The following is a 27,348-nucleotide window of genomic DNA, read 5'->3' as shown; positions in this document are numbered from 1 at the left end:
GAATTTGAACAAAACAGTTATAAATGACAAATTTTAAATATAAAGCAAATTACAATGTTTACAGGTTATTATTTACTAAAAATATTTGTAAATAAAAATCACATTTTAGCGATCATTTATTACATGACAATTATATAAATATTAATATTAATTATAAAATTGATTAACAAACAATTAATGAAGACCATACAATTATAAATTTATTTATTGAAACAAAATAGGGATAAATTAGCTTAATTAATATTAAAATGACAAATCAAATTTTATATTTGGCCTATTGAAATATAAAATAATTAAATTAAAATATATTTTGACACTTTTAAACTCTTTGTTATATTGTAGTTAGCAAACGAGCAGGAGGCTCGTCTGATAAAAAAGACTACCACCGCCCTTGGACATCTGCAACACCGGGATAATGTGCAAGTGCATTGTCGACCTTTAAAATCTTACTTATCATATTTTTTTCCGCAAATGTAATATTCAGATCAAACAAAAATCAGTAGTGAGGTGTTGAATAAAAAAACACAAATAAGAATCCTTTTGTATTACTGGATTTCGGCTACCATGTTAGCATCGAGTTTCTTAAACACTGATAAAAGTCATATTCATTTCTTTATACTAAATAATAATTATTGTTTGGTGACAGATGATTATGTAACCGCCAACATGTATTCGGTTTAAAATGAAATTACTTAATGACAAGGTAAAGAATTAGGTAAGTGAGCTATTATAACCATCATTGAAACTATATATTATATATTTTAATCTAAGGACTGATGATAAGCAAACCTTAGTTTTGTCTGTCCATGCGATCTGCTAATATCTCGGCAATATTATGAATATATCTTTAATTTTGCTAAAGTACAATCCACATTACAACTTATAACTGCTTTAATTTTACTTCAAAATTCTCGTTTCATCAACTTCCAACTTGTCATTTACGTAAACTCATAATGAATATCACAGATTATTCAAACTCTCTACCAATAATGTCGTGTCAATTCTATTTCAAATGCTGTTGATTTTGTTATTTTCACCTGCACCACCTTGATGTCCGAAAATCCACAACAGCAGGATTTATTAGATATTTTCTGCCTCGCACAATCACTTTGTGGTACCAGCTTTCGCCGGCGGTTTTTCCGAACCGATACGACATACTTAGTGTAGGACGTCCTCAGGCACGGTGGAGTGACGATTTACGCAAGGCGGCAAGCAGGAGCTGGATGCGAGTAGCCAGAGAAAGACAGTGGCGTGCACTTGGAGAGGCCTATGTCCAGCAGTGGATGGGTACGGGCTGATAATGATGATGATGATGATGATGATATAACATGGAAACCTTCAAAAAAAGAGCGTACTCCTTTCTTAAAGGCCGGCGACGCACCTACAAGCCCCCTGGTGTTGCAGATGTCCATAGGCGGTGGCAGTCACTTTCCATCAGGCGAGCCTCCTGCTCGTTTGCCACCATTGTCATAAAAAAATTCTTACAGTTCAAATAAATTACACACAAATGTATTTAATAAACCATTGCATAAGTTTATAATAGATGTGTTCTTAATTTATCTAACTTCTTCTAAATTCCGATTAATCTTCCAATACCGACATCACTAGAGTAAAGAAAGACATCCCTGTCTTAATAAACTGAAACAATTAACGTTATAAACATCAATACTGATAATAAAATTTAACAACAATTTCAGCGCCAACTGAATCAACAAACTGTGCAGGTAGATAAACACCTCTATAATCTTATTTATATTTATACTTGTGCGTGTGTGTGAGTGAGTAAACACTAGAGCACTTTTTTCTCATCATTCCAACTTAAAAGTACAGAACCAAAAGTTTTAAGTACTGCTACCAATATCCAAACCATGAAGTTATACTTAGAATGCCTTGACTGTAAAATATTCTTTATTCCCGAAAACAGGAATCGAATACGTATTAAAACAATGACGCAAATATATATATTTTTGGTAGCAGAAAAATACGTTAATAAATAAAATTTTAACAAAAAGAAAAACCGACTTCAAACAAAACACTATTTTAAAACAAATGAATATGCACGAAAAAGTAATAAAAATAATTGCGTATTCAACATATTTTTTAGAGTCTTCCTAAGTTAAATGAAATGAAAAATATTAGACTACTTAAAAGTCGATTAACGATTATATCATGTAGTTATAGTTATTGGTATATTTGGAGCCGGTGTCAGCCACGGTGCCCTTGCCCCAACAATCAAAAGAAAGAAGCGATACGAGCCCCTTGATTGATCCAGTATATTATTGTGTAAAAGGTAATTTGTAAAAAACATATTTGTCAAAGTATTCTCGTATTGTTTTTTGATAGATATACTGTAGGGTTTTATTGGCTGACACCGACATTAATTGATGACAAGCTTTTATCCTCCAAGACAACTCTTATGATGTTTCTTGCTTCATCTATTGTACAACATTGTAATAATTAAAACTGCTTTTGGTTTGATTAGTGTTGAATTGAATACACAATTGAACTAAAATCAGTGTTGTAAATAATGGGTTATCAATGTTTTGTCTTATTTAAATAGAAACGTATTTCAAACAAACGTTAAAGAATAATATTTTTCAAACTCACCCAAGTAAATGTTGGTAAAGAAAGGGTTATAGATCCAAAAATGTATATAGGCATCCTTTGACTAAGGGCTATCTTGAAGATTCGTACATTGACCTTATGCTTAGAACTAAATATGTACCACTTTTCTGTAACAGCCGCTTCTAATTGTTCACTCTAAAATTAAAAATTAAAATAATAAATAGATATTTATCAGGGAATTATTCTGCGACATGTGTATTCACTAACCCACACTAAAGCGACGTGATGGAATAAGTGAGTAAAGATGGGGACAATTCGGAAAGTTTAAGGAAAGATTCTAACCAGAAAAATCGCCGAGAAACTCAGTGAAAAAGAAATACACCATTTTAATTGTAGAGTCAATAGAATACAATTAAATTTATATAATATATATCCTGCTAAGAAATCAACAAATAGTAGGTTAACGCATTTTATATTTAATATAATATTGTATCGTTTAATATGCCTTTTTTATAATTTTAATTTAAATTTTATAAAAGATCAAGTTAAAATTGAAATAAGAAAATCAGTGTCACAAATTGTATATAAATTATTAAAAAATACTTTTCAATTTAAACTAATTGTTATATTAAAGGAGAATTGTATGGTTACCTCGTTTTCGACTTGCTGGCCAAGATAGCAGAACATGAGAACAACTAAGATGAAACAAAACTCATGAACGTAATACTTCATTGTATCTGGAGAAAGTTTATCCTGAAAATGAATGAACTTAATATAATACTGCATCTTTTTAGTTTTCGAACAATATTGATAGCTATATACAGTGCTATTGTTTTAGTACATAAACTTGGGTAAGTGCTGCTAGCGTTCTTACCACCATTCCTTGCGATATAATATATGCAGTATAATTTGTACATCAACTAATTTTTTGTGTAATTAAGGCCTTAATGTGAATAATACGTCCTGAAATTGATAGCAAACATAAACTAGGCTTATGTTCAAGAATACATTCGATTTTTAAAAATTTGTAAAAATTATTTAAATTAAGTCCCAAAAACATTCAATTACAGTTGACGTTGAAAATTAACGAAAAAAAAAAACGATTACTCAAACGACTCGCAATTAAAAAGTTATGGAGGATTAAGCCACGATTTTCTCCCTAATTAACTTACATCACAAACCGATTTTCATCATCTAATAAATAATTAACGTAGACTACGTTAATTATTACAATCAAAATCTTTTTTTTGTAATGAAATCAAATAATTTGTCTTTGTGTTAAAAATGTATGCAAGTTTCATAGCGTGCGTTACCAGGACCCCAGCGCCGTGAAAGAGCTTAGTTGTAGATTGACAATGAAAATGATCGCTTTGAATTTGAATGGGTTTTCTATTATGTATATTTATAAACTAATCACTTTTATCTCAGATCTGTAGTTAACACAACGTTAGCATTTTTTGTGAAGTAAATAATTAATTAAATACTTTTAAAAAAGACTTTTTTGATTTTCCGAACATAACTCGTGGCCTAACAAATTTAAATAGAAATCAAAATTAACAGACAACACAGTTTGTTACTGTTTAAACATTAATTTTCAGTCCCTTATCCCTTGTGCATGTATTTAGACTGGCTCACTCTTTATAGCAGAGTATGAAAATACTAAGTGTAAGTGTGTGTAGTGTGTAATAACTATTGCTACTTTGCGATATCAGATTGCTTGCTCAAAAACGAATATTGGTAATAACCAAATAAAATATTCTAGGTATAATATTCTAGTTAAAAAAAAATCGTTTTATTTTAATTGCTGTTTTTTGGATCTGTAAACTTCGATATATGCTAAAGTGCTTATTAAAGTATCATGTTGATCATACATATAATAGGCCTAGGAACGCATATAGTACAAACGTACAAACATTCGTTTGTATTTATAATGAATACAAGTTGCTCCGTCACAAGCGTGATGGTAGTTAAATAAACTTACTCAAAATATACTTTTCCAATTGGAACAGTAGTTTCAGAGATTAGCACGTTCAAAACAAACTTAGCTTTATAATATTAGTATAGATAACTAGCACTCGCCCGCGGCTTCGCCCACGTAGATAACGGTTCATAATCCGTCTTCTAATATCCCTACTGCTGAGGCACGGTCACATTTGAAGAATTACTGCAACCAGCGCTTGAATCTATTGTAATAAACCTCAAATTCGTGATCACAACACCTCAGCCAGACCAATATCAGCCACGAATCAGATGAGGTTCTTAGGGTCGGAGGCCATTATGCCCTCTAAGGACCGGAATTAGAACATTTTATAGTTCTATCTTTTAATGTTTAGGCATCATACGCAAAAAATCAACTTTTTTGGTAGATTTTTTCCTTTTATGTCCGAAAAACTCAAAATATCTTACGGAACCCTATTTTTTTTTTCAAAATAAAGTTTAGCCTATGTTATGCGGGATTAATTTAGCTTTCGAATGGTGAAAGAATTTTTAAAATCGGTCCAGTAGTTTTTGAGCCTATTCATTACAACCAAACAAACAAAGTTTTCCTCTTTATAATATTAGTGTAGATACATACCGATATTGCAATCTTGACGGAACACACACAAACCAACATTGTTGCGACCAATATCAGCGTTAAATAAAATGGCTGACATATCGCATTCAATCTGTTTGAAAATCTAAAAAAAATATATGAAGCGATGTAGATCTAACAAAAGTATTTAGAGGTATTCATTATTTTCTTTTTAGTCTTCTTTACTAATAGCTTTTGCAGATAACTTTAATTATTTAACTAATGACTAATAAATATTGTTTTTTTTTTATGGTATAAGTTGGCGGACGAGCATATGGGCCACCTGATTGTAAGTGGTCACCATCACCCACAGACAATGACGCTGTAAGAAATATTAACTATTCCTTACATCGTCAATGTGCCACCAACCTTGGGAACTAAGATGTTATGCCTGTAGTTACACTGGCTCACTCACCCTTCAAACCGGAACACAATAATACTGAGTACTGTTATTTAGCGGTAGAATAACTGATGAGTGGGTGGTACCTACCCAGATATTGTTTTAGGAGCTACTATTTAACTGGAAGTTAATTTGCTAATTAATCTCACAAGTTGATTTAAAAACGCATTGTATCCAATATGATTAAAATTGTATTGGTTAAATTCCAATAACAATACATATTTATGGTGAACACGATCTAAATACTGAAGATTGGAAGAAGGAACTCCTCTGCAGTCCAGGATAGACTCTAAATATATTTATTGAATGTAAAATATTTTGTTTAATTCAATTTTTAATTTTATTAAACAATAGTTTGATCAATCGAACATCGATATTCCGACCTAGTACTAATATAATCCGTAAAAATCTAGCACTAGCTATCTAATAAAAAACAATCAAAAATCTTATATTACCTTTTTATTTTGATATAGTGATCTACACATTGTGATAATATTAAAGTACAACCAGCTTGCCATCTCTCGTCCCTTTGTTCCACTAACTCTTCGACTATTTCATCCAGGTGAAGTAATATAAATGTTAAAATCCTCAACTGGCGAATTATTTGACCGATTAGTAGAATAATTGTAGATTGCAGACCAGGATACGCTGGAAGAATAAAAATGTTACCACAGATAATATAAGACTTTTCGTCTGTTTTAGATTTGGATTCACGTTCAATGTAACATGTTCTTGTTGCAGGTTTCTTAATTGCATTAAATGGTAATGATAATACAACTGTGAATTTGAAGACAAGATATTCCATAAAAATCTTAACGGACCAATTATTTATAGTAACAAATTTGATTTGATAAAAAAATTCTGAATATTAATTCATGATGGAATTCTGTTCAGGAATGGAGTGTAATCTATATACTTAAGTATGGCTTTTTGCAAACTCGTCTCGGTAAGTGCTACCCAGTCGTCAAATATTCTACTGACATACAGCAATACTAATTATTGTTATTATAACAAGAGACATAACATCTTAGATTTCAATGTTGGTGGGGTATTGGATTTGGAATTGTTAAAATACTTGTGGTCGCCCTTGGCTTCGCTCGCGTCTTAGGTTATCATGTGCTAGGCAACCAAAGTAAAGGCAAAAGTAGCCTATATCCTTTCTTGGAGATGAAGTTTGCTTCATACCAAATTTCATCAAAATCGGTTCAGCGGTTTGGTCATGAAAGAGCGACAGATAGATAGACAGACAGAGTTACTTTCACAATTGTAATAATATAGATTAGGCGACCTCCGTGGTCGAGTGGTGTGTACACCGGTTTTCATGGGTACGCCACTCCGAGGTTCCTGGGTTCGATTCCCGGCTGAGTCCATGTAGGTTATCATTAGTTTTCTATGTTGTCTTTGGTCTGGGTGTTTGTGATAGCTACCGTCGTTACTTCTGATTTTCCATAACACAAGTGCTTTAGCTACTTACATTGGGATCAGAGTAATGTATGTGATGATGTATCATATTATATATTATAGATGATATATTATAAAATTTTAGAAAATTGTAATAAAATAAATTCGAAACATTCGAACACTATCACAGGAAAATAATCCAGAATCCTGTAAATCGAATAAACTCCAACACATGGAAATCAGTCGATATAAAGTAAAAAGCAAAGTTTTCAAAGAGCGAGTTACCGATGCAGCACAAGTATCCGGCGTATGCATGGAACAGGAACGAAGCAACGTATATGGTAAAGTTCTCCAAACCCCAAGGAAACCACATGTCGAACGCTGAAATAAAGCAAAACTTAAACAAAAGCTAAGCACGCGAATGAGTGTTATAATAAAAGTTGTTTCGCCGCATGCCCTCGTTACGCCGCCATGAATATAACGAAAGGAACAATATTTAGGTAAACTTGTGCATTGCACGTTTTAATTTTTATGTTTCGTCATGCACGTTATTAAAAATATTATAATAAGGATTATGGTATAAGATATGAATCTCCTAGCAGTTTATTAAAAAAAAAATCTAGCAGCTTTATGATTTTCAAACAATCATAATAGCAGCATAAATAATTCTATTTAAACTAAATACAGATTCAAAAATACAGATATTTCCTTTGTTCTTAATTTAAATTCTCAATAGGAATGTATTTGATAGTATAAACTTCTTATAAAAGATTTAATAATATATTTTTCGGAGTCCTCATTAAATAATAAAATTCTAAATTCGAATCCTTAACCTTTATTTTTTTTAATAACTAAATGTAAAAAAAGAGTATTTATTGATAAAAAAATATATACCTAGCAAACGTAACGACTGGTCCCTCTTAATCCACATCGTATATATCGGTCCACACAGATAAAGAGTTGCACACAGCCAAACGCTCGCTACGTAAATTTTTAACAAAACCCTTGTAAGTCTGAATAATTTCTCCTGGGAGTGTATTACCAACTCCTGCAACTCCTTCAACTTTCCTCGATTCAGTTTTAACCGCAAAATATTTTGTATCAGCGGCATTTCCGACGTACAGTCATTGAAAACTATTTCTTCCAGAAATGATCGGAACTTATTCCTGAAAACTAAACAAATTCCGAGCGATATGAACATAATGACTCCCGTCGTCCACACACAGGCGCCCTGAATACATATCAGAAGATTTGAATAGTTGGAGAGAACAAATCCTGTCGTGAAAACAAAAGTTAGGAAACCGACGAAAAAATTAAAACACTGAAACAGCAGATATTTTTTGGAATTCCAGTTTCGTTTAGCAAAAATTGGAATACCGGCAAATGATAGTACCCGATCGAAAACTTGAAAAGTTTCATCCATGTCGGAAACTGATGAAGAGAATTATGGAAATGATACGCTACGTTTTTCACTCCGACTTTAAACGGGTACACTTACTTACAAAAGTGTTTCGTTTTAAAAGTTACTTTGCATGCAAATATATTTCTTGGACACAGTTCAGTTTACAAGTAAGTGGGTAAGGCACTTTAAGTTTGACAAATAAAAATAAAGAGTATCGCTAATATTATAATTGAAGAGAGTGTTTGTTAATTTGTTACGCTTTTGCGTCTAAGTCCATAAATAATGTTTTCTTCAAGTTATGCACCCAAAACTGGCTTTGTCCATACCAGTGGTATGGGCTTTAACATCATCAGCAGCCTTTATTCGTCCACTGCTGGACATAGGCCTCTCCAATAGCACGCCACTGTGATCGATCTTCGGCTACACGTATCAAGCCCATAGGCTTAGTAAAATATAAAAAAAAAACTAACAACAATACTATCAAATAAACTTATGAGGTGAATACTACCAAAAATAATTTAAAAAAACGCAACAACATTTTAAGCATGGCAATAAATGATACTTTTTCAATAGAAATGAAAATGAACGTCTTTTCAGCAAGTACTTAAAAAAAAATCCCAAAAATATTTACCAAATAAAATTTTGCTTCTTCATACAATTGTACCTGTCGTAGCAATCATCTTCATGGGTTGTTCTTCGAAAAAATTACAAAAAGCCACGTGGGAAAAACCAAGTGTTTTTCGTGCCGTAATTGCTTTATTAATATAAGATTGACACCACTTTGATATATTTCTCGGCGTTTTTGAGATAGACAGGCCTTAGATTATAGACTATCATAATAATTTCAATCAGAATATTGAGTTAAATTTTATTAACAAGACATATTAATGATATGGTTTTAAGTTTTTTTTGTTTGTAAAATGTCTTATATTGTGGAAACTATTCCATACTTTTTCTCCGATAGATTTCAATCTCCGTGTTAAGGTCGATATTATCCTGAGTCTCGATGATACAATAGGTTATGTTGGTGACTTGGAGACTTACGTCTGATGATCCATCTGAATAGGAACAGGGTCAACAACAACAACAACATCTTTGCTGGACTAAAACTTGATCTTCTGTTTGGGGAATCGGTATGGAATTTATTTCACCAACAACAACAACAGTCTGTTAATTTCCCACTGCCAAGCTAAGGCCTTCTCTCCCTCTGATCGGGTTGGTGGAAAATACACGTGGCAGAATTTCTATGAAATTAGATACATGCAGGTTTCCTCACGATGTTTTCCTTCACCGCCGAGCACGAGATGATTTATAAACACAAATTAAGCCCATGAATATTCAGCGGTGCTTGCCTGCGGAATTATCAGGATAAAAAGACTAACATTTTGAGTTGTCATTCGGTACATAGATCACTTTAATATAATCAGTAATGATGATTGTATTAACACGAGAAATGAGGGTAAGATAACGCCAAGTATCCGACATCACGAAGTCTATAAATCCTTCCTAGGGCAACTTATTCATTACCGCATTTAAAAAATCCTCAATAAAATATCAGTAGATATTTTTAACCTTGTTAATTATTAATTCAAATCATTTGTTACAATAAAAACATTAATAAAAAAATATTATAAAAATAATAAAAAAAACAGTTATTCTCGTTAGAATCTACATACCAAACCGGTGGTAGCTTAAGTTTGATATAATTCTGGAAAATTACGTTTTAACAGTGGTTGTAAAATCCTCTGAGAATTAATTATATTTTGCTTTTAAGATTGGGCTATTGGATAGACCTAATACATAAATATGCATCACAACGTACAATTATTTAAAAAGATATGTCAACCAAATTAGTACAGAACCATAAGAACTGATCTTAATATTTCTATCGTGTAAAAATACCCTGTCATAATATTTTTTTAACAAATATAAGACGTACTTTTATAAAAAAATATCATAAGGTTTTTTTTTTATAATTATCAAAACATCTCATGAATACTGTTTAAAAAAATGCTTTGATTTTAATAATTATGTCCTAAAGGCACGTTTTGATGAAGCCTTAATTAATAAGGTACCGTCTTTTACATATTTTTACCTTTAGAATTGAAATAAAAAGAAATCTTTTACTTGAATAATTAGGGTCATCCTTTAATGTTCTTTGTTTCGTAATCATTGGTATTTTACAATATTTATAAAACATATTTTAATTACGAAAATGAATGTTGAATATTATTTAATGGTAAATAATAAAAGAGATATGCTCAGTAGTCAAAACGCGTTCATATTAATCACAGAATACGGTTTCAATTCCAGGCAACACCTCTGAATATTTATGTACTGTGTTTCATAGTGAAGATAAATATATATAGTTAAACTTGTATGTTAGATGAAATTCTACCACATTTTATTCAATCGACCCACATTGGAACAGCGTGGTGGAATAAAATCCATACCCTTTCCCCTAACAAGAGATCAAACCTTAGTCCAGCAATGCGATATTAACATGGTATTACTTATATTTCTACTGAATTATAAGTGAGATTTAAGTGGTGCTAGTTTAAAGGAAAGTAAAGTATATTAACAGCTCGTAAATCCCCCTACTACTGAGCTGAGGCCTCCTTTACCATTAAGGAGAAGTTTTGGAACATATTCCACCACGCTGTTCCAATGCGGGTTGGTGGAATGCACATGTGACAGAATTTAGATGAAATTAGAGGTTTCTTCACGATGTTTTCCTTCACCGCCGACTACGAGATGCTATTGTTGTTGTTACTTTATCGAAGTAAAACAAATCAGTAGTGACATTATGTATACAAGAATTGACTGCGTTTGATATTTATACACTAATATTATTTATAGATGCGTGTAAATTTGATATTTTATAATTACGCAACACGTCCTAACATTACACGATCGTATTCTACGTTAGGTTTCGAGCATAATAGTTTGTTGGTTGTTGTTAACAATAGCTGAACAATTTTCAAGTTATAATCATATTATTATAAATAGGCAATATGTGAGTGTTTGTTTTCTACGCTTTCAGTCAACATTATCTTTTTAAATACTCACTGTCAAGGCTCAGAGAGAAATACAGTCGATTTTTTGCGGTATGTACAAACCAAAAAGGTAGAGATAGATGATAAATATTTTTTATGGTTAGATAGACTATGTACACATTGATTGATTCATTTGGTGTTGTTGTTGTTTGCTACAACGACTCGATCGAGAATCGAAGCCGCGATAGAGTGGCGTAGCCATGAAAACTGGCCAATATTCATATTTAGAGTATTTAAAAAAAATACTGTAACTCCTATCGCTATATTTTAAAGATATATTATATCTTGGCTTTCGATTAAAATTAATTCTACTTAAATTCATTCAATACAAGAGAACATATTGCACTTTTTATCGTCTGGCACCTTCTCATAAGTCTTGTAATATTTCTTTCTAATCAGATTATGAAATTTTGAGTGTTCATCTATGTCTAAAACATATTTTTATATCTTAAATATATTGCTATACAGGTCCACAATGTGAACTGCAAATACTCAAGATTCATATTTAGAATATACAGGGTTATTGGTAAATCGACGTATATCCATTAGGAGATGATAGGGGTGACTATTTGCAATAATTGCAACCCCCATATATATATAAATGAACTATCCCTACTCCACAAGAGTATATAAAGCATCTGTATTATCAATCTATTTATAGCATTCTGTCACAAACTATCAAACAGCTGGCATTTGACACATATCAAACGCCATAAAGTTAATACGATCATTATGTTTTGTTTCTGACTTTCATAAGGGCTTTTTCCTGACAATAACAAGCTCAACAAAAAGAGAATTAGCGAAATTGGTCCAGTTGGTCACGCGTGATGCCGTGACCAAGGGAAATAGGAATTAATTTATATATATATATAGCTATGTAAATAAAATATAATAAGCGTATAACCTTATATAAGATAGAGTCTATCGTTTTTAAACGATACAAAATGCGTTTTCAAGTTTATTACATAGTATAAAACAATGTCGCTTAACCCTGTCTGTCCCTATGTATGCCTATGTTCCAATGTATTTAAAATTACGCAACGGATTTTGATGCGATTTTTTTTTAATAGACAATAATTCGAGGAAGGTATTTAAATACAATACATGGACAACATAGAATCAGCATTGCACCGGACACCCGGGCCGGTCGCTAGTAAAGCATAAAATACTTTTATCTCTTAGTCAAATCGTCAGACTTATGAGTGCGACTTTAATACAGTTTTTAATATTGGGCTAAAAAAATTTTTGATGTTACTTTTTATGTTATATGGGTGAGCGGACTGGCAAATGGGTCACATAGGGATGAGTAGCAATGCTTTACCAATCTGAGGAGCTATAATGTTATGTTCTTTGTTTTTGTAGTTACACTGGCTCACCGTTCGAACCGGAACACAAGAATTGGCTATATGACTATGCGAAAAATAAAATTTCAATTATTGTTACCAGTATATGTATATGATGAATTTTAAAATAGTTATTTATACTTAATTAATTCAAAAATTTATAAATAAAAATGCATTTTTTTAAACGTTTGTCACGTGACACAAGACGCTCCTGATTGGCCGGGCTTATGATGAAGTCACTTGTTTGTTAATCTTGCCTGCCTGTTATATATACTACAGATTAAATAACAGGCAAGTGACGCATAGCGTTATCGCGCGCTATTTAAATATGGAGTTTTAATATGATAAAATATGTACTAAAAATAAAAAAAAATCTACTTTTACCGGGTTCTGTAAATTCTACCAAATTATATATAATTAGTTTTTAAAACGAGTCAAATAGCCTATACTAAATATTGCTATTTGACGGTATTTGATAACTTCTAAGACGGTATGCAAATGTCCTACCACCAAATGATACAGCTCTGATAAAAGCTATTTCTTTTACGAGAAATTCCAAGCAATAATTCCTCGTAAAATATTCGTGGCGAATTTAATCAAGAATAGAAAGAATAATTCAGGATCATGGCAAGTGAACTGAAATCCATAAATCTTTTATTATTTCTATTGTTATTTTCCTCCTATGTGTGGAGATGATTTATCGTATGCCACAATTGAGTGCTTAAGATAATTGACTACGCTATCTGCTCTGAATAAATATTGATGGATAAATATTTCGGTATAGATAATTATTGCGTATAACAATTCTATAAAGAATCCAAATTTTTTAGTAATATGTGTGATATACGTAAATGTCTTGTACCATCCTAATTTTTGAACATTGCTTAACAATAAAAATTACTTGAACAAAAATAAAACATGTTACTAATAATATATTATATGTAGTATAGTGAATACTTTACTATTCCACAAAAACCATAAGTTTTTAATAAAATATATTCTTAAAAAAATATCTGTGTTTTTAATTCTAAATGCATTTTATTTTTATATATACATAAATATATTATAGAATAAAAGGTCCTGAAAATGAGGCCTCGTCTCATTCGCCCCCCATTGTGACGTACAAAGCAATAACAAAGAATGCTTGGCAGTGTGAACGCTAAAAATAAATATATTATCCTCAACGACTACACTCAGTAACTTAGAAGAGCTGTTCTCAACGCGGATTTCGTTATTTCTATACCAATATTAAAATAAATAATTAAATGTACGTGTAAAAACGACTTGGTTTTAAATATTATTAATTTAAAATTGGAATCACTTTATTTGTAAATAAGTTAAGGCACTGAGATTTAATCCTATACACAGATTATAAACGGGAAAATTTGAATTGATGTTTGTTAGTCAGGCAGACCAGAACAGCTGTACGGATCTGAATGGAATTTTGCACAGAGAAAGATTAAGTCGGGAATATCATAAAGGCTGTTCATTCCGGTAGGTGTACAGAACACCTGATACCTTGACCCCTTCACCCCTTAATCATTATTCATATTCATCACGGACGAAACCTTAGGTGAAAACTAGTAGTACATATATCTCATAAATATTTAATATTAAAACACCTAGTATAAGAATGTATAAAAATGTGCCTAAAAATGGTTTTAACGCCTCTATACCAATATATGGATTGTTGTCCGTACAATTTGTATGGTGCTAAGCAAAACTTGATGTACCGACTTAATATTACAAATGTATCGACCATTTCAATACAACGATATTTATTTTATTACAACCCCGATGAGCTGAGATGGCCCAGCGGTTAGAACGCGTGCATCTTAACTGATGATATCGGGTTTAAACCCAGGCAAGCACCACTATATAAATGTGCTTAATTTGTGTTTATAATTCATCTCCTGGTCGGCGGTGAAGGAAAACATCTGCACGTGTCTAATTTCATCGAAATTCTGCCACATGTGCATTCAACCAGCCCGCATTTGAACAGCGTGGTAGAATATGTTCCAAACCCTCTCCTTAATTGGAGGCCTTAGCCCAGCAGTGGAAAATTTACGAGCTGTTAGTTTTTTACTTTACTTACTTACTTACCGATGACCCAATTGGATATGATGAGTGGTTTCTAAACGAAAGTCGTTTGATGCTGGAAATTCACAACTAAGTAGGATAGGTACTAAGCATGGGCTCCCAGATGAGATCGACTTGCTCAAAGCTCTACCGCTAAAGGTCGAATTAAGTCTAGGCAATCAATGCAAAGTTTTCTCGCGTTATTAAAGCTGTACTGAAATATTTATTAATCCCGCCTTAATAACGTAAAACAATTGAACATCTACTGTCTATATATTTTCTACCGCCAAACAACAGTACTTGGCATTGTTGTGTTCTGGTTTGAAGGGTGAGTAAGCTAGTGTAACTACAGGCACGAGGGACATACCATCTTAGCATTTATTACTTTGGTTACCATCATCAGGTGGCCCATATGCTCGCCAATAACAAAAAAAAATCGCCAATTTAAAAATTAAAATATTATATATTTTGGTTTCGCTTAATATTTCATGGAATTATTTTTTTATATCCTTATCATTATCAGTCCTTTCAACTGGCAAATGTCATTAATAATGCCAAAAAGCTAATAAAGAGCGGCCATCGCATCGTAACGAGGCGTAATTTACTTCGGCAGAGTTCTAAAATACAAGTTATGGATAACTTTTGAGACCTCTGTCGTTTGAATAAAATTTCAATAAACTTCCATAAATGAGTTCGACGAATTTTGATTGGTGGAAAATATTTAGATAATTAAAGAATACTCAACATCTCTTTATAAGTGCTCGTATGTGAGATCAACATTTCAAAATTACTAACTCTTAATTGTACTGTTTAATTGAACCTATTTTTTTCTCGCAAAACTCAATATCAGGAAGCTGATCGTTATTAGTCATTATATATATCACTCTACCACTGAATGACTTATTTTCCATTTGAATTTTACTTCCGATTTTCCAATAACAGATTCGTCGACGTTAAGACTTCATTTTTTCGAAAACCCATAATAAATCTCATGGATTATTTAAGCTCTCTATCAATGATATCGCGACAAATCATTGTCAAATGTTGTTTATTTAGCTTTTGTATTCTTGTGATAATATAGTATAGGTTAACTATTAAATACTACTACTTGAGGTAGGTATAGGTTAGGTAGATATATATATATATATATATATATATATATATATATATATATATATATATATATATAGGTAGAAATATGTATAAAATAATGTTATTTTATTTTTTTATGGTATAGATTGGCGGACGAGCATATGGGCCACCTGATGGTAAGTGGTCACCATCACCCTGACCATAGACAATGACGCTGTAAGAAATATTAACTATTACTTACATCGTCAATGTGCCACCAACCTTGGGAACTAAGATGCTATATCCCTTGTGTAGTTACACTGGCTCACTCACCCTTCAAACCGGAACACAACAATACTGAGTACTGTTATTTGGCGGTAGAATAACTGATGAGTGGTTGGTACCTGCCCAGACGGGCTTGCACAAAGCCCTACCACCAAGTTATTATTTTATCAAGGCTTTGGAAGCAATCTGTAGTTCAATAATAGTTCAAAGTTTTACTGAAATTGATGAATAAAATTACCAAATCGGTTAATACCTAAGACAGCTACATTACTATATTAGAGAACATACAGCAATAGTTTCATAAAACTTGACGGTTAATATTTGCTTAAGTACCAGTGGAAACGCAAGAACATACTCAACACCAGTTATATAAGGTCCATGAAATCTCAGACTGTGTTCTAAAATTCGTTATTTCCCATGAAGAGGCCAAGAGGGAGGGAGGTCACTTTAATTTTGACTTGCCATTCTCAAGGCGACGCATTTTCAGACTTAGAACAAAAGTTGTGTCAATTAATTTGGAATGAACTTTCCGTGTACGGAATAAAGTTCTGAGTTGCACACTGGCTTTTACACTAAAGTAATATTGGGTGACGAAAGGGCTACGAATGTCCGTGGAGTAGATAATTAAATAAAATTTTAAAATTTTGATAAGTTGAGAATATAAATAAAATTTTAACAAAAAGAAAAACCGACTTCAAACAAAACACTATTTTAAAAAAATGAATATGCAAGAAAAAGTAATAAAAATAATTGCGTATTCAACATATTTTTTAGAGTCTTCCTAAGTTAAATGAAATGAAAAATATTAGACTACTTAAAAGTCGATTAACGATTATATCATGTAGTTATAGTTATTGGTATATTTGGAGCCGGTGTCAGCCACGGTGCCATTGCCCCAACAATCAAAAGAAAGAAGCGATACGAGCCCCTTGATTGATCCAGTATATCATTGTGTAAAATGGTAATTTGTAAAAAACATATTTGTTAAAGTATTCTCGTATTGTTTTTTGATAGATATACTGTAGGGTTTTATTGGCAAAAAAAAAATTATCAAAATCGGTCCACCCAGTGAAAAGTTATAAGGTAAAAAAAAAAAAAAAAAAAAAAAAAAAAAAAGAAAAAAAAATACAGACGAATTGATAACCTCCTCCTTTTGGAACTCGGTTGAAAAGAGGATGTAATATGAAAATATCGTGACTTTTATAAGCCAAACTGAGTACTAATTCATAAAGTCTTTCATAAAAGCACAACAAGGCAATATAGTACCAGCTTTACTTGGTGATAGAATAGTTTAAATTAAATAGACAACCCTCTATTAACTCTCGTTTTTTTTTTTCTAAAGGTACTGTATCGTGTTGCTGGGATAACACTACTCTACTCTTTTCTATTTTTTGGACGCTTAGGTTTCCAATATAAGAGCACGTGTTACAGAATTTCATCATGCTGGTATTCTTACGATGTTTTTCTTTAACTTAACCACAACCGTCGTCGGATTTGGATCCAAATTCTTTAGCCAGTTTTACATGTTCTAGCCATGGCCACTTATGAATTTGAATCAATGTTACCAGCAACCTATACATTATATTTTAACGATAACTTATTTTTTTTATAAAACCAATAATTACTCTAAACGTTTCTATGTTCCAGCCTCGAGTAGTTTTATCACGCGTTTGGCAGTCGGCATAGCCGTTACATTCGCTGCGGTGCAACCGAGCTACTGAAATATGAAAATTGAATCTTGTTACTCGTGTTTTTACTCCGCAATCTATTTAATGACTACTGTTTTAACATCGTTGATATCCAAATGTATATAAAATAAAAAAAAATCTACTCGATTTCCAATTTTTTAAGTATTGCCTAATACTTTTCTGATTACGATATTTTTCTAAAATGAATAGGAAATATATTTTTATTTAAAATTTGATGTGTGTTACTTCCACATTAATTTTAATATGCTGAATCAACATTATTTTATCTTTTTAGTAGAAAAATCGATAGATTTACAGATGACACTGAATATGGAGACAGTTAAACGATAAACACGCTGAAGTAAAATAGTTCTTTGATTGTTGAGTTGAGTATGATGGGCGTAGAAAGAGACAGAAGATTTTCTAGATACGGTTCAGATAAGTGCAAAAGAGACCTCCTGCACATCTGCATGAAAAATACACAGCGGTCATAACTCGGCAATGTATTTTTTGTCCTAGGTATATTTTTATAAATAAATATTGGAAAACATCACATAGATTACTCTGATCCCAAAGGGAACCTACAAACACCCAGACTCAAGACAACATAAAAAACTAATGAACTTTTTCTACATCGACTCGGTCAGGAATCGAACCCGTCCCAGGTTTCCGGTTTAAAAAACGGATTTTAAAAATGCCACCAATAATGTAACTGTTTCTATCTATTTATATATATACGTAATATACTAACGTTAACTCAATGTATTATATATATATTGACTAAAATGAAATTTATAATTTAATATGACTGATGAAATTCACTAATTTCAGAAAGTGAATTTGTTTCATCCTAGTAATTAAGGAAGTTCTTTGACAGCAACAATTGCTACAAAAGTAAAATCGGGTCACTCAAAAACTTTCAGACTTGTTAGAGGCGTCAAATTTGAAATTTCAAACAGTGAATAAGGCAGGATTTCCTCTGGGATTCAGTGAGAAATTACACTTGTAAAATTTATTGTTCATTTTTAAACCAAACAAACTCAATGTATTACATATAAATCATTGATTTTATATTATATACGAACAAGAGCTGAGATGGCCCGGTGGTTAGAATGCGTGCATCTTAACCGATGATTGCGGGTTCAAACCCAGGCAAGCACTACTAAATATTCATGTGCTTAATTTGTGTGTATAATTCATCTCGTTCGTGGCAGTGTAGGAAAACACCGAGAGGAAACCTGCATGTGTCAAATTTCATAGAAATTCTGCCATATGTGTATTCCACCAACCCACATTGGAGCAGCGTAGTGGAATATGTCCAAACCGACTCCTTAATGAGAGAGGAGGCCTTAGCCCAAAAGTTGGAAATTTACAGGCTGTTCCTGGACTGTTACTATATAATATATAAATAAAAGAATTGTTTTTAGGAAAATATTGAGAAAAAAAATACTTCATCTTCTATCAGACGACTATAAGATGATTTTTTTACAATTGAACCTTATTTATAGAAAAGGTTAGAAGTGATGATATAGATAGATCTCAGACTAGATAATATCGATTTTTGTACCCTGGAGTATCTAATTATATCTCTTGTATCAGATAAGTCTTCTTCAATTAATTAATACCCGTATATTTTAAGCACAATAACCATATTACTGGCCGCAACTTCGAACAGTCTGGAACTAAAGCAAAACTAACCCCAAAATTCTATAACTTCGCAAATTCCCCGTTTATTGTTATTGGCAGCATTTTAAGTTATTAATAGCTCTTAATGCATTCGAGATAGGGGTTATAATGCAACTAAGAGTGCATCTCGATATGTCTTACATAAAGTATAACAAGTCCTTATATCCTAGAGGGCCAGCTCCAGATATTGTGCTCGAGAGCTCTTGGGTAACAAGCGATAACAGATTAACTCAAGCATAGAGAACTCAGTTACAATTAACTAGAAGTTAATTTACTTTAAAATGATACTTAATGTAATTTTTCCAAAGAAATAATAGGAATCTTTTTTTTATATGACGAGTTTATATGCCATTCAGAAAATATTTTAAATGACCGTTAACGTGATACTAAAATATATACTATAATATATCTATAGGTAGATTTTTTGTTTGCATATGTGTATATCAAACGCAAGCTCTAAGAAGCCTTTGTTTCATTTGGCTAATAAGTAACGATTAACATAAACTTTCTGTTAACGACAATAACTACTCTCCAGACAGAAAGGTTTCCCTTTCAAGCCTCTCTGATTCTCTGAGTAAATAAAAAAGCCAAACCTGAAAAGTACTGCCCAAAAATCTTTAGTTGTTTTTTTATGATATAATTTTGACCAAATAAAAAAAATATTTAGAGGTAAAAGATTCATGAACTCACTAATTGTATACACGCAAACGTTTCTATACAATTAACTCATTCATGCCAATTACTTTTACTGACACCGATGTTAATACATTTTACATACATTATTAATTACACTATATATGTAACAGTAACATTAGTTTTCAGTTCAGAAAGAGATTTTTTATTTTTCAATGGAACAAGAACAAATCCAATAAACATATGTTACGAGAGTAACCTTAGCCTTCAATACGGTTTTATGACATTTGATTATATATCATAATTTATATCACATTATTATTGCATATTATTAATATAGCAGGAGCTATTGAATTTACTTTATTATATTTAATTACAATTATTATTGTAATTAATTGATCAAAAGCGGGTTCAAACCCAGGCACCCAACCAAGCACCGCTGATTCATGTGCTTAATTTGTCTTTATAATCCATCTCGCCCAGCGGTGAAGGAAAACATCGTGAGGAAACCTGCAATTTACAAATTTCATATAAATTCTGCCACATGTGTATTCCACCAACCCGTATTGGAACAGCGTGGTGGAATATGTTCCATACCTTCTCCTCAAAGGGAGGAGAGGAGGCCTTTAGCCCAGCAGTGGGAATTTACAGGCTGTTGTTTGTTGTTGATCAATAATTTGTAAAACTATAATTAACATTATTTTATATTGCATAGCATTTAATACTGGCATGTAACACTATTTTTTATTTTAAATATTATTGAGCTGTCATTATAAAACAATTGGATTATAGGGTGGGGCATTCTAAAAAAGATAGAGACATTGAAGCATCATTGTAAAACGATAATATTATTTTGGCCATCCCGAACTACTGAAATTACACATACGAGGTTTAAATTTAGCAATTGAAAGCATTAAAGTATACATTGTCATAGCTAAACAAATATTACATTGACAATCACCCATAGGAGCTTATTATGTCCTTTGAACCTGCAATATAACGGACACAACCTTTGAATCGATGTGGTATGCAACAAAGCATTGCTATTCAATAGAGACGGTTACATTGTTCTACGTTAGTAATTATTTATATATTTACTAATATCGTTGTCTTGACTAGCTAATAATATAGGACCTAAGATCATGGGATCAATCCTCAGTTTGATTCCAGCAAAGTATCTAATTATTGTCGATATATTTACTTTTGCTAATTTCTGCGAGAAGGTGCAAATTATTTCGACAATATCACGTGTGATTAAGAAGAATTGATGAAGGTTAATCGGTACGGTCAATATTACAGACTCAATTAAACTACTATAATAACTACTAATAGACTAGTACTAGAAAACTTAGTAGGATATTAATATATCCTTAGTTATAATTAAAAATGTATTATCTTTTTATGAGCAACAAATTGCAAAACTACAGATTGACGTACGATTATTAATTGGTGTGAATGTATTATTAAAATTAATTTACAAATAAAACTTCTCTACGTCTTAGATACTCTATATTTCAGAAGGGTGGTTTTCAAAGACGTTCCTGTATGATATTGTCTCACCGCTGGGAGCGACCGGCGATTGTGTTTACATCTTACAATTACTGATATTTGTTTAAAATAAGCAGCTTTTCTCGTTTTAAGACAATTTGATTTTTGGGAAATGGAAAAGATATTACCAAGAAATCTAGACTAATTAGAAATTAATCCGATACAGTATTACATTTTTTGTGCTACCATATAAATTTTAGGAACTCTGTTCAAATTTTTTTTAATTAAATTATATGTAAGTTAAAAATTATTCGTTTCTGTTTTTATACTACATCAATATTGATACTTTGATAGCAAAATATTTTAGATGAGCATTTTGAATTTTCCTGCATATTTAAGCAAAGCGAATAATGATAATTGAAAGTCCTAGTATTCCTGTAAAATTATTAACAATATATTTTATCTGTTTTGATTGCATATATGTTTACTTCTATTGTTATATATTATTAAAATACGTCACATTCAGCACAACGACACAAGGTGAGGAATAAACAAACGCTACACAAATTGATTCGGTTCGGTTACCACGTAATTCTGTCACCGCTGCATATAACCTTTATGTACAATACAAGCGAGCTTTTCCGGCAACGAGCCAGATCGAAACACGGTATTATGTTATTATTTATAAGCTGTTTCTATTGTCGGCCCAGAAGATTATTTTATATAGAACAAAAAAAAAAAAATATTAAAATGTAATGTAGATCATAAATTGATATCGCGTATTAAAATAGAGGCATTTTTTTGTTAAAGCAGGGTAAATCTTCATAGACACCAGACTCCTTTTTTTATGGTATATGTTGGTGGACGAGCATATGGGCCACCTGATGGTAAGTGGTCACCATCACCCATAGACAATGACGCTGTAAGAAATATTAACTATTCCTTACATTGTCAATGTGCCATCAACCTTGGGAACTAAGATGTTATGTCCCTTGTGCCTGTAATTACACTGGCTCACTCACCCTTCAAACCGGAACACAACAATACTGAGTACTGTTATTTGGCGGTAGAATAACTGATGAGTGGGTGGTACCTACCCAGGCGGGCTTGCACAAAGCCCTACCACCAATTATCCTGGGAGGGATTGTAACTAATCCCTACCTAAAATATTAATATATAATTTTACGTTTTTATTTTAAATTGCGTTTTGGCTCGTGATTTCGTCTAGATGGTTTGGACCCAATATACGTTATGTATGCGTAATAACCGTGTTCTTTTAGAGCGTCAGAGATCACATGCTCAATCGACTATAGCGGAGTCAAATAAAACTAGGTTAATCATTTAAATACGTGTTATAATAATAATTTGTTTAATTAAAAAAAATAATAAATAATCAGATGTATGAGATTCCGGTCCCATTTCCTTTAGCACCTCTTACGAGTAGCTGAAGGATGTCGCTCCAACCCATCATTTTATATTTAACTAATTTTGAAAAATATAAAAGTGGGGGGGAGGTTGAATTGGCCCCGCGCCCGCCATCAACAGTAGATTCCAACCATTGATCGGCGAACCTTCCTCGAACATGGGACGTGCACTTTTATAGTGCGCACACACTTTGTAAAATAATATACGTATAAAGTGGAACTAAAGTCCAACAGGTATCATAGACGTAGCTGAGGTGTATAGAAGACTCATAGTCTTACTAATAAACTAAACCGTGGTTCGGTAGTTTGCACAGTCGTAACTGCGGTGTATAAAATATTATTGTCTTATTAATAAACTAGACCGTAGTCCAGCAGATATCACAGCCGTAGCTGAGGTGTATAGAAGACTCATAGTCTTACTTATAAACTAAACCGTGGTTCGGTAGTTTTCACAGTCGTAACTGAGGTGTATAAAGAGTAGCCAATGCCACAAAAATAATAATCAATGTGAGGATCAAAGTCTCATAAATAGTAAACCAGTTATCGCTGAGGAAAACTGTAGCCATGGGTTCAACCCTGGATTATCACAGCATCGAATCACTGTCTCTCATACCAGTTCAAGCGCACTGTCAGGCGGCCTAATGTAAGGAATACGTATTTCGTTCAAATATCCACTAACGCAGAGTGTTGTTATATCGTATATATATAATACGTAATAATTCCAAACATAGTGGAATAAAATTCGATGAAACTCATAGATTACCGCGTAGGAATCATACGAGTGAATATAACACAAGTTGTTATATTTTCTACCGTAGTAGATTATAAAGTATGAATATACATCATAACCGTATAGTTGTGTGATCGTTATCGCCGTACTCTCTTATAACTAAAACTTAAAACTAAGACTTATATCTAAACCGTACGTTTCCTTAACTAGCTTATAAACCTATTATACGCTTCACATATTTCGTTTTACTTAAACCTAAAGTGGATATAAAACTTAACTTCAACCTACAACAGGCACACACCCGATACTAGTTTACCCAAACCAGCACAAAGCACAGATCATTAATTGCATGTGATAATCAATTTCAATGTGATATGCAGACTTATAACTAAATTAGGTGTCCTACTTCATGTCTCGTATGATATTCTTAACACTAAACTAAAGGGGCGTCCCTAAAAGGACGAACATTTTGCTACAAACGACACTTCTCGTATAAAACGATTAGTGCGCCATGATTGTGTATATAGTTATTGCAGCCTGGATGAAATCCATTATTTGAGCCCGTCACTGCATGAACGTATCACTTCAGCTTATTACAGCCTCCGCAACGCCCTGCAGCATTCGGTCGTGATACTGGTACTACCGATTGATGAAAGACATCAACAACGCCATCGTAACGTCAACCAGCCATAGCTCAGTACCACATAGTACATACACTACTCTAGCAACCCAGTAAGACAGAGTGAGGGATATTACCATATCGTTATACAGTAACCTCGAACCCCGAAACCATCTCACATAGGCAGCCTCCTCGGCAACAGAAGGGGCACACACGGCACAGCCTCAAACCAAGCGTCGAATCATCAAGAATCCACCAGAGTATATGCAGTACAGTATTCGTGCGCGATCATTATGCATGTGCACAATACAAATATATTATAAAGGTTTTGTTATTAAACAATAATAATCTTAAAACAAATAGATCATCGTCTTTGTGATCGTACCAATAAGTATGCTTTTATGCATATGTCTGATAATATTTATAGAGTTTTTAAAACGACCGCTTTACGAACTTGCGTCCGTCGATCGACACAGTTTTACATTGAAGAGTTTAGATTTTAATTGTTACACGAACTTATGTTCGTCAATCATCACAGCAAACCTGTGATCGTACCAAAACAATGCTTGTATGCAATCTGTTTACTGACAATATTTATAGATTTCTTAGAACGACCGCTTTACGAACTTGCGTCCGTCGATCGACACAGTTTTACAAGAAGAGTTTAGATTTTAATTGTTACACGAACTTATGTTCGTCAATCATCACAGCAAACCTGTGATCGTACCAAAACAATGCTTGTATGCAAACTTGTTTACTGATAATATTTATAGATTTCTTAGAACGACCGCTTTACGAACTTGCGTCCGTCGATCGACACAGTTTTACATGAAGAGTTTAGATTTTAATTGTTACACGAACTTATGTTCGTCAATCATCACAGCAAACCTGTGATCGTACCAAAAGAATGTTTGTATGCAAACTTGTTTACTGATAATATTTATAGATTTCTTAGAACGACCGCTTTACGAACTTGCGTCCGTCGATCGACACAGTTTTACATGAAGAGATTAGATTTTAATTGTTACACGAACTTATGTTCGTCATTCATCACAGCAAACCTGTGATCGTACCAAAACAATGCTTGTATGCAATCTGTTTACTGACAATATTTATAGATTTCTTAGAACGACCGCTTTACGAACTTGCGTCCGTCGATCGACACAGTTTTACAAGAAGAGTAAACTCTTCAATATAGTATATTCCATAATTAATAGTCATTGAGGTAAACCTCTGACATCAGTATGTATCGCCCCGTACATACGTATTTGCAATTAAATATTTTCAATACGGCCACCATCAAACCGTTTTATATCATATTGATATCATTATTAAATTTTATATAATATATATGATGTCTCATTGAGAACATTCATTTATATGACGGCCTGCCATACCGTCATTTGTAATAATAATTTGTATTATTGCACGCGGCCGGTGCAGCGAGCGCGTCGCTCCGCGCGTTCAAATTGCACCGAGTCGCTGGGCATCATAGCCCCTCATATTGCACGCGGCCGGTGCAGCGAGCGCGTCGCTCCGCGCGTTCAAATTGCACCGAGTCGCTGGGCATCATAGCCCCTATATATGCCTGGCGATGAGTATGACATTCGGCGCGGTCTAACGTTAAAATCAATACATGAAACATATTATTTATTACACGAACGTTATCCACAATAATGTATATTAAAAAAAAGTATGTTTATTATAATGCCATTCCTTTTATCATCCTTATTTATTACATGTATATGTATTCAATTACTATGCAATGTAATCTCTATGTATGTTTTTATGTTTCCGTATATGTATTTATGTGTGTATGTATGTATGTATGCATGTTTTTAATATCTCCAAAACAACGCGACCAATTTTGATTACATTTTAATACGTGCTTTATATGGTTCACCGACGACTTATATTGAACCCGGATAGTTGCTCTACAACATACTTTAAAAAAAAAATGTATTAAATCAATCACATTCATTCTCATGTATATAGTATAGTCCGTTACAGGATGTCGGGTTATGTGAGATTGTACTCACTAAATGCCCCTGCGATGGCCGCCATCAGCTCGGAACTGGGGAGGCTATGGGATCGCTTTCGCAACACGCCCGCTACAACTCCCATGCTCCGCTCGTGACTGGCGGAGCACGACTCAGGAGGCGAAGAATTGTCTCATCCTAAAATAGATGCTTAATAAGGCCTATTACGAAACATTTTTTTTTACATTGGGAAATTTATACCAATAACTTATGAACATATAATTATGTAGGTCATTCATTGTGATATATTTTTAAAGGTATAACCATTATATATTTAGACCAGTAGTCGTCCGCAGTTTCCCCCTCGTTTTAGGAGTTTTTTGTTTCTGTTAGGCAAAAAAGTAGGTTTTGTCCCTCCTTGGAGTTAAAATTTGCTTCATACCAAATTTCATCTAAAAATTCGGTTCAACGGTTTGGTCGTTAAAGAGCGACAGACAGACAGAAAGACAAAGTTACTTTCACATTTATAACATTAAGTATAGATTATGAAAAGGCGTCGAACCTACATGTTGATGAGTGAATTGCGTAGTTCGCATCCGAAGGACTTATAGACTATTTTAATTTACAAACTAATTTATTAATACTAATTTAATTAGACTACTTCATGTGTTGAGGTTGTAACACAGAATGCCCTCAGAACCAATTATTATAAAATAATATTAATACTTTTCTTAATTCTAAGAGACACAGAAATTATAAAGAAAGATCGGTGTGGTCCCTTGGTCGGGCGGCGTGATGTTGCGCAAGGGTTGATGGTACCGGGCCGTCGTCCTAATGTACCTCCATAGGGTGATCGCATACATAACAAGTGTCAACAAATTCAGTACTTGTTGACACTCATCTTGATGCTTTTTTCAGGTCAAAATA

General features: G+C 32.9%; 1 protein-coding gene across 1 annotated transcript; it reads right to left on the bottom strand.

Moving 5' to 3' along the window:
• Positions 1–1,581: 1,581 nt before the first annotated feature.
• On the bottom strand, positions 1,582–8,361 carry LOC124539388 (odorant receptor 85b-like). Its single transcript, XM_047116777.1, has 7 exons — positions 7,833–8,361; positions 7,224–7,319; positions 5,993–6,185; positions 5,141–5,243; positions 3,217–3,318; positions 2,608–2,760; positions 1,582–1,638 (listed from the first exon to the last, which is right to left on the bottom strand). The coding sequence occupies exons 1-7, from the start codon at positions 8,359–8,361 to the stop codon at positions 1,582–1,584; spliced, it is 1,233 nt and encodes a 410-aa protein (XP_046972733.1).
• Between the last annotated feature and the right edge of the window lie 18,987 nt (positions 8,362–27,348).

Source organism: Vanessa cardui, chromosome 22 (genome assembly GCF_905220365.1).
Source record: "Vanessa cardui chromosome 22, ilVanCard2.1, whole genome shotgun sequence".
In the NCBI taxonomy this organism is placed as follows: Eukaryota; Metazoa; Arthropoda; class Insecta; order Lepidoptera; family Nymphalidae; genus Vanessa; species Vanessa cardui.
The sequence above is the reverse complement of the archived record's forward strand: the minus strand, read 5'-3'. Positions and strand labels throughout refer to the sequence as shown.